Source organism: Aphelocoma coerulescens, chromosome 1A, assembly GCF_041296385.1.
Source record: "Aphelocoma coerulescens isolate FSJ_1873_10779 chromosome 1A, UR_Acoe_1.0, whole genome shotgun sequence".
In the NCBI taxonomy this organism is placed as follows: domain Eukaryota; kingdom Metazoa; phylum Chordata; class Aves; order Passeriformes; family Corvidae; genus Aphelocoma; species Aphelocoma coerulescens.
Window position 1 is genome coordinate 2,117,161 of NC_091014.1, and position 16,365 is coordinate 2,133,525.

Below are 16,365 nucleotides of genomic sequence, written 5' to 3' on the forward strand. Positions count from 1 at the left end.
GCCCCGCCCCGCCCCGCCGGGAGAGCGCGATGGCGGCGCGCGCCCGCGGGAGCACCTGAGCGCAGGTGAGAGAGGCGCGCGCGCGCACGCGGCCCCGCCCCGCCCCGCCCCGCCGGGAGCGCGCGCGGAGGCTCCGCCACGCCCCCCGCTGGTCCCGCGCTCAGGGAGGGGGCGTGGCCTGAGGGGGGGTGGGGGTCCGGGGCGGGGCTTGGGGCTGTGGGCGGGGCTCCGATGGGCGGGGCTCACAGAGGGGTGTGGCTCGGGGCGGGGCTTTTGTGGGTGTGTCCCCTCCCTTTGACTTCCATGGGCTCCCTGAACCACGTTGGGGTCACGCTGCCCCAGACCCCAATGAGCCCGTGACCCCCCCAGAACCCCATGAGTCCATAACCCCCCTTCAGACCCTTTATGGATCCACATCCCCCCCCCCCCCCAGCCTCCCAATAACCCCATGTTCCCCCCTCAAACCCCAAATGGACCCACATTCTCCCCTCGAACCCCAAAGAGCACCCTCGTTCCCCCTCAAACCCCAAATGGACCCACAATCCCCCTCAGACCCCAAATGAGACCCACATCCACTCTCAGACCCCAAACCTTTGCTGGTCCTGCCACCCTGGGGATGTGCAGGTTATGGGAATGGGGGAGTTTTGGGGACATGGGGGTGGGTTATGGGAATGGAGGAGTTTTGGGGACATGGGGGTGGGTTATGGGAATGGGGGAGTTTTGGGGACATGGGGGTGGGTTATGGGAATGGGGGAGTTTTGGGGACATGGAGGTGGTTTCGGGGGACCTGGGGAGCTTTAGGGGAATGCGGGAGTTCCGGAATGAATCCGGGTGTCCCGGCTGTGTCCTGCAGGATGAAGGAGTGGTGGGTGCAGGTGGGGCTGCTGGGCGTGCCCCTCCTCGCCGTCTACCTGCACATCCCGCCCCCCCAGCTCTCCCCGGCGCTCCGCTCCTGGAAATCCTCCGGAAGCTTCTTCACCTACAAGGACCTGAACATCTTCTACAGAGGTGACGGAGCCCTGGGGACGGGATCATCCCGTGGTGGCCATGGGGACATTCCCAAAAACCTGGGCAAGGTGGTGACAAATCCCTTGCAAAGGGCTCCAAGTGGAGCTGCTGCCTGGATCCGGCAGGGATGGATCAGAACATTTGAACTGGGGTTTAAATGGTTCTTGTACCTTGGTGGGAAGGATCCCAAGAGCCTCTGATGGATCCCAGCAAGGAGAAGACACTGGAAACCCTTTTTGCAGCAATGCAGAGGTTGCTGGAATTAATTTGGGCTAATTAAATCCCTGGATTCATCACGGAGCCAATGAGGTTTCCGAAGAGAACCACTGGGAAGCTGCAGTGGGAATCAAACCCATCCTGGGTTTTGGGGGGCAGGGGGAGAGGTGCCCCATGGGTGGGTGGATTCCCAGTGGGATGAGCAGCAATGCCTGTCCCGGGAGGGAGGAATTTTGGGAAAAGCTGCTCCTGAGGTGTTCTGTTCCCTCATCAGATTCCAGCGGCGCCGTTGGCAGCTCCGACATCGTGGTGCTCCTCCACGGCTTCCCAACGTCCAGCTATGACTGGAGCAAGGTGAGGGGGTTGGAATCTGGCAGTAAATCCCAGGATTTGCAGCTCCTGGGGATGAGCAGGCAGCACAGCAGGGAGTCAGCCTGGGGTGGGCCATGCTCCAGAGGAGAATTCCCCGGATTTTTCCTTGGGATACCACCATGCTCCAGGATATCACCTTGTTCCCCTCTCAGCATGGGATCCAAACTCTTCTCGCATCACCCTTTCCCACAGTCCAGCTCAAAGCGTGAGGAAATCACCCACAGTTATTCCTTGGCTTTTCTGGGCATGGTCTTGCTGTTTAGTGGGAAATTTTGACTTCCTGCTGTTTCCTTGGAGCTGGAATGTTCTCCTGGGGTGGTGGAGAGGAGCATGTCCATCCATGACTGCTCATCACTGCAGATGTTTCCATCCTCTGCTCCCACTGGATGCTTTGTTAATGCATTTCTCCTCTTCCCAGATCTGGGAAGGGCTGACCCAGCGCTTTCACCGGGTGATTGCCCTGGATTTCCTCGGATTTGGGTTCAGTGACAAGCCTGTGAGTACCCTGGGATGAGGATTTTCCTGGTTCCTTTCAGCTCAGCACTCTGGAAAACTGGGTTCTGCCATCCAGTTTCTCCTCCCATTTCCCTCTGGAAAAGGGATAAGTCATTATTGTAGTGGAAGGGATAGGGAAGTGGTGGACCTTCAGCTGGGTTTGATGGAACTCCAAAACACACCTTGACCCCCTTGGAGCACAGACAATGCTCCCATGGCCTTGTGGACATCACAGGACACCCCAACTGCTGAGTCTGGGGTCACAAGCTGCTGGCTTCCATATTCCAGATTCCCATGTTCCTCCCTTGGGGTGTTTATTCCAGAATCTGCGGGCTCCTGGTGGGTCAGGCTCTCATTGGGGCCCTTCTCCCACTTTTGCAGAGGCCCCATGGCTACTCCATCTTCGAGCAGGCCACCATCGTGGAGGGGCTGCTGCGGCACCTCGGGCTCCGGCACCAGAGGATCAACCTCCTGTCCCACGATTACGGGGACACGGTCGCCCAGGAGCTGCTCCACAGGTCCCTGCCACCCCTCCTGCCCTTTGTTGCCTCCATCGAGATGATTCTCAGCAGATAAGTGGAAGGACATGGCGCAGAATCCCCTTTTCCTCGTGCCTGAGGTGTCTCAGGGCGCATCCCAGGCTCCCATCTGTCCAGTTCCCAAAAGAAATGGAGATGATCCGCCACGGTTTGACCTCGTGGTTGGTCATTTCTCGGAGCCTGGAGAGGTTTGGGTGTGTTTCACCTTCTTCTCTGCTGTCCCCAGGTATGAGCACAATAAAACTGGAAGCATCCTGATCAACAGCCTGTGTTTATCCAACGGAGGTAAGGTTTGCCCAGGGTGGGATGGGAGGAATGGGGATCCATGGGATGGGGATCCATGGGATGGGGAGCCATGGGATGGGGTGGCCTTCTAATCTCCATCACCTGAATCCCAAGGATTGCAATCAAGGTGCTGTAATTAACCAGGAGCATCAATCCTGGGGCTCCCCGGGCCACTTCCACGGCACCGTGAAGGGGGCAAAACTGGGACATGTGGGGCAAAACACTTCCAGTGTTCCAGCTCAGTTCTTTGATGTCCTTCCAGGGATTTTTCCCGAAACGTACTACCCCCGCTTCATCCAGAAGGTGAGCTGCTCCCCCCTCTAGTCACGCTGAATCCCAAAATCCCAAGGAAACCCCCCTTGGAGCGTTGCTGCTGTCTCACCACCGAGGTCCCACAGACACCTCGAGGGGCTGGGTTGGGCTGGGAGCCATGGGAAGAGCTCTCCATGGAGGCAGGATTTATCCATGTGCCCGATGCAAGTAGTGCTGTCTCCTTTTTCCCTTCTTCCCAAGCTCCTCAAGGATGGGGGGCTGCTGTCCCCCATCATCCTGCGGCTGATGAACTTCTTTTTCTTCTCCGGAGGGTGAGTCGGGTCTCGGGGGTGCTGGGCACGATCCATAAGGATGGGAGCCAAGTGGGAAAGGGGCAAGGCAGGAATTGGAAGGAATTCTTGGCTGGGAGGGTGAGGAGACTCTGGGATAGAATTCCTAGAGGAGCTGTGGCTGCCCCTGGATCCCTGGAAGTGTCCAAAGCCAGGCTGGAGCAGCCTGGAAGGTGGGAGGTGTCCCTGCCCATGGCAGGGGTGGCACTGGATGATCCTGAAGTTCCCTTCCAACCCAGCCCATTCCATGATTCCATAAGCCAGCGTGGCACGGATTTGGCAGGGGAGCAGATTCCCTGGCACCTGGAGAGGTGGGACTGACCTGCTGGACCATTCCCTCTGCACACTGGCCAAGCATTTCAGCTTAATAATAAACCCCACAGCTTTTCCCTGGACACTGAAATCCTCCTCTCCCACAAGTGTTGGAATTACACATTGCAGAGGCAACAAAACCCCTGCACAATCAGATTTATTTTGTAATAGTCTATTTTAAAAATCAGATTTGTTGATCAGATGTATTTTTATGGATTATTTTAAATTGATTATTTTATTATTTGTTTTATTATTTATCAAATTTATTAATCAGATTTGTTTTATTATTTATTTTTGTTTTTCTTTTATTATTAATCAGATTTATGTTTTATTATTTACTTTTATTTATTATTTTTATTTTTTATTTATCAAATTTATTAATCAGATTTGTTTTTTATTATTTATTTTAATTTATTATTTTATTTTTATTTATCGAATTTATTAATCAGATTTATGTTTTATTTACTTTTATTGATTTTTTAAAATTTTTTTTATTTATCAAATTGATTAATAATTTTTTATTATTTACTTTTATTATTTTTTATTTTTTATTTATCAAATTCATTAATCAGGTTTCTTTTTTATTATGTACTTTTGTTATTTTTTTATTTATCAAATTTATTGATCAGATTTCTTTTTTATTATTTATTTTCATTTATTTTTAAATTTTTATTTATCAAATTTATTATTCAAATTTTTTTATTATTTACTTTTATTTATTTTTATTTATCAAATTTATAATCAGATTTATGGTTTATTTACTTTTATTTATTTTTTAAAATTTTTTTTATTTATCAAATTTATTAATCATTTATTTTTTATTATTTACTTTTATTTATTATTTTTTATTTATCAAATTTATTAATCAGATTTCTTTTTTATTATGTACTTTTGTTATTTTTTATTTATCAAATTTGTTAATCAGATTTCTTTTTTATTATTTTCATTTATTATTTTATTTTTATCAAATTTATTAATCAGATTTCTTTTTTATTTACTTTTATTTCTTTATTTATCAGATTTATTGATCAGATTTCTTTTTATTATTTATTTTCATTTATTAATTTTTATTTATCGAATTTATTAATCAGATTTCTTTTTTATGATTTACTTTTATTTATTATTTTATTTTATTTTTTTAATTTATCAAATTTATTAATCAGGTTTCTTTTTTATTTACTTTTATTTTTTTTATCAGATTTATTGATCAGATTTCTTTTTTATTATTTATTTTCATTTATTTTTAAATTTTTATTTATCAAATTTATTATTCAATTTCTTTATTATTTACTTTTATTTTTATTTATCAAATTTATTAGTCAGATTTCTTTTTATTATTTTCATTTATTAATTTTTATTTATCGAATTTATTAATCAGATTTCTTTTTTATGATTTACTTTTATTTATTATTTTATTTTAATTTTTTAATTTATCAAATTTATTAATCAGGTTTCTTTTTTATTTACTTTTATTTTTTTTATCAGATTTATTGATCAGATTTCTTTTTTATTATTTATTTTCATTTATTTTTAAATTTTTATTTATCAAATTTATTATTCAAATTTTTTTATTATTTACTTTTATTTTTATTTATCAAATTTATTAGTCAGATTTCTTTTTATTATTTTCATTTATTAATTTTTATTTATCGAATTTATTAATCAGATTTCTTTTTTATGATTTACTTTTATTTATTATTTTATTTTAATTTTTTAATTTATCACATTTATTAATCAGGTTTCTTTTTTTATAATCAGATATTTTTAGCAGTGTTAAAACTCCTCTTTTTCCCCCCCAAAAAAACAAGCCCTTTGAGGCCATCCAACACTTACCCCACTTATTTGTGGGACATCTCAGCACTTGGCAGTTTGTCATGGAAACTGAAAGTGCTGGAATTTTTTGCCCTCGAGTAGTTTTTGAGTGGTCCCCTGACACAGCTGCTTCCAGGTGGCTCCAAATTCCCTTTTTTTCCCAGGCTGGGGGCAGTTTTTGGGCCCTACACGCAGCCCTCACAGGCAGAATTCTGGGATATGTGGGCAGCAGTGCGGAATAACGACGGGAATCTCGTTATGGACAGGTAGGTTGGCATGAACCCCCTGCTCCGAGGTTCCTGGAGCTCAGCCAGGCTCTCCAGAACTTCCAGCTGCTTCTTTTGGAGTCTGGGATCAACACTGCATCCCAAGAAAGGGCTGGGGGTGATGTCGGAGCAGGGATTCTCTGGGATGATGCAAGGCAGGGAAATGCAGGTTGGAGTTGGGTCTGAGCCTGGAGCAGGGATTCTCTCTGGGATGATGCAAGGCAGGGAAATGCAGGTTGGAGTTGGGTCTGAGCCTGGAGCAGGGATTCTCTCTGGGATGATGCAAGGCAGGGAAATGCAGGTTGGAGTTGGGTCTGAGCCTGGAGCAGGGATTCTCTCTGGGATGATGCAAGGCAGGGAAATGCAGGTTGGAGTTGGGTCTGAGCCTGCACACGGCTGCAGATGTGGAACCTGGGGATTTTTTCTTCTTCCCAAATCCGAGTCAACGGATTTGGATTTGGGAGGGGGGGGGAGGGTTTGGTAATGACTGGAGCTAAAGCTGTGGCAGATCCCCCAGCATTGGCCCAGGAGAGATTTGCCTCTGGATTTGAACCTTCTGGGCCATTCCCAGAAGTCCCAGTCCCAAATCTCCAGCTTGGGAGTTTGGAAGTTTTGTTTTCTCCAGTTTGTGGCTTTTAGAAGGATCTTGGGCTGGTGGTCACAGGTTCAGTTCCTTGTCTCCCCTTCTCCCACTGGGAGAATGGAGTCACTGAGCCCAGGGATGATGTTGTGGTGCTGTTTTCCCATGGGAGATGCAGATCCCACCTGGATCTCACTGCACAGCCCCAGGAGCAAATTCCAGGCTGGGCATAACAACGAAATTTTCCTTCAGTATTTTGCAGTACATAAACCAGAGAAAGAAGCACAGAGAGCGCTGGGTTGGGGCTTTGATGTCTACCTCGGTCCCACGTGAGTAGGAATCCATTCCTTTTGCTCCTTGGGATTGTTGGGAATTGCCTCCCTCACTTCCAGGCGCTGGCTCCTTCCAGGCATCAGCCTCTTGTTACTCGGAGCTCAAATCCAGTTTATCAGCAGAGGTAATTCCCTGGTTCATGGCTGGTTCTCCAAATGCTGCTCCAGGGAAGCTGAGGAGCTTTTCAAGCCCGAAAAGTTGTAACCAGGGAGAAGTTTGGGGTTTGGAGGCTGAACTTGACCCCAGGGCACACCATCAAGAGCCTGTTTGGAGCTGGTTGGTTCAGTGCTCCACTGGAAGCTTCCCAAGCTTTTTGTGAGGAGGGAACACTCCTGCAGCTCTCCTTGGCATTAATTTAGGGATGTCCTAATTAATGAATCCATTAATTTATGGAGAGAAAAGCTCTGCCTGTGCTTGCCTTGCAGTGCATCTCATCTATGGGCCCCTGGACCCTGTGAATCCACACCCGGAGTTTCTCCAGTTTTACAAGTAAGACAAAAGTGGGAATGTGCAACTGGGGCTTCATCCCAAGGGATATTTTGCCTGGCTATCACCTAAATTCCATTCTCATGGAGGCTGTTTTTAATTCCCACTGTGACCTGCACAGCCAGGTGATTCAGTCAGAGCAGTTTGGAAGTTGCTTCCACATTTTGGGATCCAAACTCAGGATTTTCAGTGGATCTCATGATCCACTTTAAAACCACAGAGGGAAGATTTGGTACCTGAGGAAGTCTCCCCCTCCAAACTACCCTGAAGGAAACCCAGCCTTTGGAAGTGGTCAGATGCAGCTGCTCCAGGCTTTTTTTATCCCAAAAACGGGCAGAATCCTGGCTGTGCCATTGGGCTGAGTGTGCTGCAGTTCCTGTGTTCCAGCCTTGCTCCATTTTTCCACCAGGAAGGTGCTTCCCATGTCCACAGTGTCCGTGCTGGATGACCACATCAGCCACTACCCCCAGCTGGAGGATCCCACGGGATTCCTGAATGCTTATCTGAACTTCATCAACTCCTTCTGAGCTGCTGCAGCTCAGTTCTGACCCTCTGCTTCCAAGTCAGGCTTTGAGGGCAGGAAAAACACCCTTGACTTTATCTCCCACATCCAACACTGCACTCACACCCTCATCCTGGGCTGCCAAACAGAGTTAAATCCTTGGAGCACTGGAAAAATGAGGGGAAAAGCAGGATGCTGACAGCTCTTCCAACCCTCTACTCCCCTTCTTACCCAGCTTTTGTATTTAGAGAGGCAGGGGTTTAAATTAGCATTAAACGTGTTCCTTCCTTCCATCCTCACCCTGACTTGGGAAGAAGCACCAGTTCATCAGCAGGTCCCTCCATCCCCTTCCCTTCCCAGTTTTCCATATGGGATTTTTCCCAATTTGAACCCAGGAAAAGGCTGCCCTGGGGTTTGGTATTACCTGACATAAGGCTCAGAGAATTGAATCTGCCTCAAGAGATGGAGTTTTATCTCTCTCTGTACATTGATTTTTCTGTGTGGAAGAAGAGACAGTCACAAAAACATTGCAATTTTGGAGGTTTGGGGTGGGTTTTAATTGTTTATGTTGGGAATTTAATAGCATCCCTTTAGGAATAAGGGGTTTTTGCTTCATAAACAGCCATGATGGGCTATTTTTTCTGTACTGGAGCAGACAGAATTAGAACAAAAAAATTCTATTTTATTAACAGTAATTCATATGAATTCCACCACTTGAACCAGTGTTTATTTTCTGTTAATAAAAAGCAATTTTGACAAAAATCTGATTCCATTTTCTCACCCCCTGCATCTTTTATCTTCCCTGGTTGACTGCAAGTGGCCAGAGATGCCATAAGTTAGGTGGGAATGTGTAAGTGACAATGAGGGAAGGGACTTGGGAATGGCTCAGTACCAGCCAGCCACGAATGGAACATCATACAAAATATTTCCCAAATTGAGGAATAAAAACTACATGCAGAAGGACAGCCAGGAAAAGGAGGAATTCCAGGAATTGCTGTGCTGGAACACTCAGCCCACGGAAGCCAGGATGACATCGACGGACGTCTCATCCTTGCTCCTGACTGTCACCTGCATGGTCACACCGTCCCCCAGTGCCAGCCTGGACCTCACCAGGACGTCACAGCCACCTCTGTACACACCTGGGACAAAGCAACAGGGACAGGTCACTTTGGGAGAGGCTCAGGGATCCAGTCCTGATCCAGGGACAACGGCTGAGGGCAAGACAGGTTTGGTCTTCAACGTGGGTCACAACCCCATGGAATGCTCCAGGCTGGGGGAGAGGGGTTGGAAAGCTGGGAAAGGCCCTGGGGGTGCTGGTGACAGTGGCTGGACATCCCCAAGTGGGTAAGAGGCTGATGGCACCTGGGCTATGCCAGCCCCAGTGTGGGGACTGTCCCCTGTGCTGGCCCTGCTGAGGTACCACCTGGAATCCTGGGGGCAGCTCCTGACAGGAGAGACCTGGAGGGGCTGGAGTGTGTCCAGGGAAGGGTCTGGAGCCTCAGGAGAGGCTGAGGGAGCTGGAAAGGGGCTCAGGCTGGAGCAAAGGAGGCTCCGGGGGGACCTTGTGGCTCTGCACAAGTCCCTGACAGGAGGGGGCAGCCGGGGGGGTCGGGCTCTGCTCCCAGGGAACAGGGACAGGAGAGAGGGAACGGCCTCAGGCTGGGCCACGGGAGGGACAGGGTGGATTTTAGGGAAAATTTCTCCATGGAAAAGGTGCCCAGGCACTGGCAGAGCTGCCCAGGGCAGGGCTGGAGTCCCCATCCCTGTGTGGATTTCAAAGCCCTGTGGATGTGGCACTTGGGGATGTGGGCAGTGGTGGCCTTGGCAGTGCTGGGAATGGTTGGACTCCATGACCTCAGAGGGCTTTTCCAACTTAAACAATTCCATGATTCTAGAAGAAGTTGTGGGTGCTGCAGGGCAACTCAGGATGTGTCTTTAGCAACAGGAACTTGCGAACAAGATGCTCCCAGAATCACCCTTCTGAGATAAGCTCAGGCAAGGAATTGAATTTGTCTGCTCTGGGAAGTTCTCAAATCAGAGATTCTCCACCATTCCCACAGGCAGAATTCCCTCATTCCAGGAGACACAGAGCTTGGCCTGAGCACACCCACAACAGAGGGCTCCAAGTTGGCACCAGCTGCATTCAACACACTGGGTCCCTTCACCTTTCTACAGAGAAAAAAACCCTTTCCTACAGAGAAAAAACTCCCAAAACAACAGCAGGATCTCCTAAACCATTTCCCTTCATTTAGAAAAATCTGTGGGGCCATGGAAACCCGGAGTTCAGCAGCAGGAACACTTACCAGCCAAGTAGAGGGTGTGAGAATTTTTGTTTTCTGGCACTTTATCTGACCTCTCACAGGGCTGCATGCCCAGGAACTTGATGATGTTATTGACAGCCTCTGCATTCAGAGATTGAAGAAGAAAATGATTCCAGGTAATTATTTATGACACGAAATAAAATCCCAGGATGATTTCCCAGGTGGGTCACAAATAAATGAGGGATTCTCTCACCATCCAGGGTTTTAATGGAACTGAGTGCAAAGGTTTCTTCTTTCTCAAAGTCATCTCCCACCTCTTCCCAGGCAGCTGCAAAGTTGGGTTTTAGAACCTTCTGGAGATGATCAGACACTGTCACCTCCAAGTCTTCCAACTGGGAGGAAAAAAAAGGGAAATTTTCAGGCCAGTTATGGAAATGATCCTCACCTTGGAAAGGGAAAGACAGCCCACAGCATTTTGCGAAGACAATTCCTGGTTTTAATTCCAGGAGAACTCTTTAATCACAGCTTCTAAAAATAGTAGAAAGAGGGAAAATAGTATTTATGGTGGAAACTTTAAAAATATTTACACAAAACATCTGTGAAACTAAAGGAGAGCAGAAAATGAGGCCATCACTTGATGGGCCAAAGCCCTTCACAGCCCCTACTGGGCTTCCATGGAGAGACTTTTTCAGAATCCAGGGAATCCCAGAATGGTTTGGGTGGGAAGGGACGTTAAAGGTCATCCACAGTGCCAGCCCTGCCATGGCAGGGACACCTCCCACTGTGCCAGGCTGCTCCAAGCCCCAATGTCCAGCCTGGCCTTGGCCACTGCCAGGGATCCAGGGGCAGCCCCAGCTGCTCTGGGCACCCTGTGCCAGGGCCTGCCCACCCTCCCAGCCAGCAATTCCCAATTCCCAATCTCCCATCCAGCCCTGCCCTCTGGCACTGGGAAGCCATTCCCTGGCTCCTGGCCCTCCATGCCTTGGCCCCAGTCCCTCTGCAGCTCTCCTGGAGCCCCTTTAGGCCCTGCAAGGGGCTCTCAGCTCTCCCTGGATCCTTCCCTGCTCCAGGGGAACATTCCCAGCTCTCCCAGCCTGGCTCCAGAAGGAGCCTTTATTTCCCCCAGTACCTCCTGGGATCTGACTTTTATCCCAATCACTGACCACACAATTAACAGAAGTTCAAATACTTGGGGTGGAAAGATTGGGGCACAATTCTGAAAACAAACAGTGGAAGTTACTCCTTCCTCCCTTCCTGTCTGATCCCACAAACTCTCCATAGGGTACTAAAACTTTTGACAGAAGTGAGGTTTTGGGGAAGGATCCAAAAATGACATTTTACAGTATTTTGGTGTTTCAGGCAGACCTGCCATGGACTGATTTCAGGTTTGAGAGGAAAGGTGACCCAACGGCCACGTTTATCCCAAATTAGTGCCAATGGGAAAAGGGAACAAATCCTGGACTCACCACATATTCATCCTCATACCCATCCTCGTCTGGCACCCCCGTGTTGGGGTCGCAGTCCCGCACCGTGAACTTCATGGTGCAGCTGAAGGTACAAGTGACTGGAAGAGAGAGAAATCTGGGATAATTGAGGCAGATTCCTCTGCTGGAGCCCTCTATTCCCAAAAAGAGACTGGAATATCCATCAGTTTTGCCCCAGGAATACAGAATGTGGCCGGGGCAGAGCACTTTAATATCATTTTTCCCTTTGATTTGAAAATAAAGGCCAAAGGAGAAGCTCAGGAGAGTTCCAGGGGTACCAAGCCACTGATTCCAAATGCTGCCATGAGATCCAGCAGTAGCCACCAGGAGGAATTCCACAAGGATTTCTGACAAATGGAATATGATCCAAACCCACAGTTCAGCAAGTTCAGATTGGTTCTGATCTTCCCAGGTATTAAAAAAACTTCCAAATCCACTTCACTGCTAAGTCATGTAAATAACTGCAAACCCAGTGGTGTTTCAGTGAGAGTAAGGAAAGAAAGGGAAGTTTCATGCCCAAGAAAATCTCATTCCTACATTTTGTAGTTGTTTCTAATTCTCTAAAGCCTCAAATTAAGAATATTTTTATTCTATTTGCATTTTCCTTTTACTGGTTCAGTTCTTGAACACTACCAAACATCCACGGTTTGAAAAATGCTCCTTTCATTGATCCCAGGCAGTAAATCCAAGTTTCCATTACCTGCATGCTCTGCAATCCTCTTTAACATTCCATTTTTAATCACTCAACACCACTGATTATTTATAACCATTATTCTGCTAAAAACCAGCACTTGTGACACACAGAAAAGAAACAGCCAAGAACCTCAGGATGAGCCAAATCCCACACCTCCAACTCCTGGTGTTCTCCCCAAACCTTTACGTGAGGGATTTGTTGGGCAGAATTTCTCACCTGCAGTGGGGTCATCCTGGGGGATCCTGACCAGGGTGTAGCACATTCCAGGCTGGTTGTAGGCCAGGCTGGGAGCTGGGATGCAGCAGATCACATCATAAGCATCTGATGGCTCCATCTGCACCGTGACTCTCTCCAAGAGCTGATCATTCAAGGTGTTTGTGCAATCAAACTGCAGCAGGAAACGGGGAAAAGGACTTGGAAACACTTCAACATCAAGAGTTATTCCCCCAAATCACCAAAAATCTTCCATGGCATGCAGCGAACTTCCTGCATTTTGAGCAACTCTGCCAAATCCTGCTGCACCCTGGGAAAAGGGTGTGAATTCCCTCACCTGGAAAACGATGTGGTTTGGGAACACGTGTTTGATGCAGCGAACAAAATACTCTGTTTCTGCTTCTGTGAGCTGCACTGGTTCTGAAGATTTGAACAAAGGACCCAGGCCCTTAAATTCTGGGATGGCTGCCAGTTGTTCTGTGCAGGAAGGAAAAGAAGATCAACAGTGACAGGCTCTGATCCTGCCATCATCCCAACACTTCATGGACTCCAGGAATGGTTTGGGTTGGGAGCAATGTTAAAGATAATCCAGTTCCACACCCTGGACACCTTCCACTATCCCAGGTTGCTCCAAATCCTGTTCAGCCTCGCCTTGGACACTTTCAGAGACCCAAGGGCAGCCACAGCTGCTCTGGACAACCTGTGCCAGGGCCTCCAGCCAAGAATTCCTTCCCAATCTCCCATCCAGTCCTGCCCTCTGGCACTGGGAAGCCATTCCCTGGCTCCTGTCCCTCCAGCCTTTGTCCCCAATCCCTCTGCAGCTCTCCTGGAGCCCCTTTAGGCCTGGAAAGGGCTCTGAGCTCTCCCTGGAGCCTTCCCTTCACCAAGGGAACTTCTCTGGGAATTCCATTCCAGCCCCTGCCCACCCTCCCAGCCAGCAATTCCCAATTCCCAATCTCCCATCCAGCCCTGCCCTCTGGCACTGGGAAGCCATTCCCTGTGTCCTGTCCCTCCAGCCCTTGGCCCCAGTCCTTCTCCAGCTTTCCTGTAGCTCTGCAGAGCCACTGATCTTCTCTCCTACCTTGAAATATATCCTGGCGTGACGGAGCCACTTTCTCAGGTTTGCTGGTCACCAGGGCAATCTCTGTGGAGAAAAAAGCAAAGACTTTGTGCTCTGTCTCAACTAAACAATGCAGAAGGTTTAAATGCCATTAAATCTCCACTAAATATTCCTTAAATTATATTTGTTAAATGTTCCACACATTCTGCTGCAAACCACTGCCAGCCTGGCTGCTCACACACTGAAACACCTTTTTTTTTTTTTGGTGTGGAAATAGTGAATTGAAAGTAGAAAAAAAGAAGTCTGAGTTATGAGGAATAAACCACACCTCAGCCCTGAAGAGGCAGCAAAAAAATGGAAGGAGGAGGAGAAGGGAGGAAAAAAACAAATCCAAAGCTGGTTGTGCTAAGTCAAGATGCTCAAGAATTGTGCAAGGACATGGAAGAAAGCCAGGGAAGTGACTGAGTGCTCCTGGAATGGCTTTTTCCCAAAGGCTATGAACCAATAAATTCTGATTAAGTACAGACTTGTCCCTGATAACAAGATCAGCACAACAACAGCAGCCCCAAGGCTTCAAGCCTTGCCTCCAGGCCATTTCCATGAAGCCTGGGTGTTACCTGCTTTCTGTTCAAAGATTGGTGCTGTAGCCAGGGGAACTGTTTTCATGTCAAAGGGTTTCTCTGAAGGCTCCAGTGTGTACTGGTGCAGGGCTTTCTCCATCCCAGGAACAGAGACTGTCAACCCTGCAGAGGAGAAAGGCAGAAAAATTCAGTTTTAAGAGCTGGAACTGCCACAGGCACTGCCACGCAGGGCTGATCCACAGGAAACACAAACAGGCAAAGGAGAAAAAAAGCTGCTCTGAAGATGACACAAAGTTGCCAAGTCTAAACAGTTCACTCTCAAGAATCTTACATGTATTAAAATTAAGTTCTCTGCTCATACGAATATTCAGTTACAGACATAAAATGTCGTTATAATCCACCCTCATCCTCGTTTTGGATTGGAAAAGATGGAGCAAAAATCAAAAAATTTATGCCAAGTGAAGGAAGGATCAATGAGAAAAGCCCAGCTCAAACTCCTGGCTCCATTTCCCAGACCATGCTTCCCCATATTTTGCTAAATCCACCACTCTCACCATAAGCACTTTGCAGGCAAGTGCTAAGGCCAGAAAAAAACCGTGTGAATGAACAGCTCGGAGTGGTTTCCTTTCTCTCACTGACCATTAAAGATGTAGGCAGCATTCAGGGCCAGCTGTCTCTGCTGCAGGACATTCAGGTAGAACGTTGCCCTGTCCCGGACCTCGTCGTCGCTGTCCATCATGCACCTGTTTGGGGACAAGGGGACAGGGGTCAGCCAGCTCTGGCCATCAGAGAGCTGAGCTAAAAATGGCACTGCCAAAACTGGCTTTGATACTGCAGTGACAGTCAGAGCTCCTTCAAGAGATTTTCAAATGATGTAAAAATGTGTTTCTACAGTACAGGAGTTGGTTTAATTTCAATTAAATCATTAACACTACATGTCTTAGAAAGAGACATGAACCTGTGACATGGGAACACCCAGCTCTGGAAACACAAAAGTTATTTATGAGTAACCTGGATAGGAATTTTCTTGCTTCAAGGGGTGTAAAAAATGCCCACATGTAGAAAAGCTCTGTAGGGGGAGAGTTTTTATATGGGCAGATATTGATAGGACAAGGAGGAACAATATTAAACTAAAAGAGATTTAGGTTGGATGTGAGGAGGAAACTCCTGGCTGGGAGGATGGGGAGCTGTGGCTGCCCCTGGATCCCTGGAAGATCCAAGGCCAGGTTGGATGTGGCTTGGAGGAGCCTGGGATACTGGAAGGATTCCACCGTGGCAGGGGTGGAATGGGATGAGCTTTAAGATCCCTCCAACCCAAATCAGTCAATGATTCTGTGATTTATTACCCTCTGAGCAATGTTCTCAGACCAAATTACCATCTCGTTTCCATGACTAATCCCATCTCTCACTTCCTTGTCTCCAGCAGTGCTCTGCTCCCTCCAGCCATGCATTCTCCCACTCCTCAACTGGGATTGACAACCTCAGTGCAAGTTCCAGCCAGGTCTGATCTTCCTTCCCAGGCTGCTTCCAGGGAATCAGAGGGCTCTGTGTCACCACAGGCTCAGCACAGGCCCAGCCATCCCCACTCACCTCTGGAGCAGCACCAGGATACTCGGAAGCAGATTCTCATTCTGTGCCCCAAACTTTGCCAAAGCACTGACAGCAGCTGCAGAGAGAACAGGGAGGTGTCAGAGGGGCCCAAGTTCTGTACAAACACATTCTCACAGCCCTGAATTTTCAATTTCCAGAGCCTTTCACTTCCACACCATAAACCTTTCAGTGATATGGATTCCAGTATTTCCAAATGGAAATAATTTCGTGATCAAGATCAGCTTAAGAGCCCTGCAGCTCTGTTCTGAGAGAGCTCTCCATGAGATATTTGTTGAAGGTCTGTGGAATATTCCAGTTGTTGGCCCTTCTGCCATTTGCAGCAGCTCCCACTCCAGATAAATCTGTTTTCCACACAAGCACCCAGTGGTGACCAGGACCAGGCTACACCCAATGGCTTTGCAGGGAGCTCAAACCCCTCAGCAACCACTTGGAGCTGCCTCTCCAAACCAATCAAACTTCAGCTTGGAGAAAATCCCACCCAGAAAGAAGAGGAAGCTGTTTCAGGAAGTACAAACTTAGGACAATTGACATTAAATAGGGAAGCAGCAGTGTCCCCTCCTTAAGTATTATATCTTGAATTCCAGCAGACACTCTAAGGGCCTAGAACCAATCTATTATTTATGCTCTGAAGCCCAGGCACGGATGCCAAGATT

The 16,365-nt window shown here is 47.5% G+C and overlaps 2 protein-coding genes across 2 annotated transcripts in view; one reads left to right on the plus strand and one right to left on the minus strand.

Annotated features, from left to right (window-relative positions):
* On the plus strand, nucleotides 1-8,570 carry MEST (mesoderm specific transcript). Its single transcript, XM_069033910.1, has 12 exons — nucleotides 1-65; nucleotides 854-1,008; nucleotides 1,499-1,578; nucleotides 2,015-2,092; nucleotides 2,473-2,609; nucleotides 2,857-2,915; nucleotides 3,178-3,218; nucleotides 3,429-3,499; nucleotides 5,806-5,907; nucleotides 6,740-6,816; nucleotides 7,246-7,309; nucleotides 7,716-8,570. Exons 2-12 carry the CDS (start codon nucleotides 855-857, stop codon nucleotides 7,831-7,833), a joined length of 981 nt encoding a protein of 326 aa, XP_068890011.1. The 5' UTR covers nucleotides 1-65; nucleotide 854; the 3' UTR covers nucleotides 7,834-8,570.
* Nucleotides 8,470-16,365, minus strand: part of COPG2 (COPI coat complex subunit gamma 2) — a 22,207-nt gene continuing 14,311 nt past the window's right edge. The window contains exons 15-24 of the mRNA XM_069033897.1: nucleotides 15,692-15,767; nucleotides 14,741-14,844; nucleotides 14,138-14,263; nucleotides 13,542-13,604; nucleotides 12,798-12,937; nucleotides 12,464-12,635; nucleotides 11,536-11,633; nucleotides 10,323-10,461; nucleotides 10,112-10,210; nucleotides 8,470-8,947 (exon numbers count right to left, since the gene is read on the minus strand). Of these exons, the coding sequence (XP_068889998.1) occupies nucleotides 8,817-8,947; nucleotides 10,112-10,210; nucleotides 10,323-10,461; nucleotides 11,536-11,633; nucleotides 12,464-12,635; nucleotides 12,798-12,937; nucleotides 13,542-13,604; nucleotides 14,138-14,263; nucleotides 14,741-14,844; nucleotides 15,692-15,767 (1,148 nt within the window). The 3' untranslated portion in view covers nucleotides 8,470-8,816. The remainder of the gene's footprint in view (nucleotides 8,948-10,111; nucleotides 10,211-10,322; nucleotides 10,462-11,535; nucleotides 11,634-12,463; nucleotides 12,636-12,797; nucleotides 12,938-13,541; nucleotides 13,605-14,137; nucleotides 14,264-14,740; nucleotides 14,845-15,691; nucleotides 15,768-16,365) is intronic.

What these genes read in the sequence shown, in the direction of transcription:
- MEST (XM_069033910.1), top strand. Translation starts at nt 855, where the DNA reads ATGAAGGAGTGGTGGGTGCAGGTGGGGCTGCTGGGCGTGCCCCTCCTC. An exon ending in TTGGGTTCAGTGACAAGCCT is followed by an intron (nt 2,093 to 2,472) that starts GTGAGTACCCTG and finishes CCACTTTTGCAG; the next exon opens with AGGCCCCATGGCTACTCCAT. An exon ending in ACCCCCGCTTCATCCAGAAG is followed by an intron (nt 3,219 to 3,428) that starts GTGAGCTGCTCC and finishes CTTCTTCCCAAG; the next exon opens with CTCCTCAAGGATGGGGGGCT.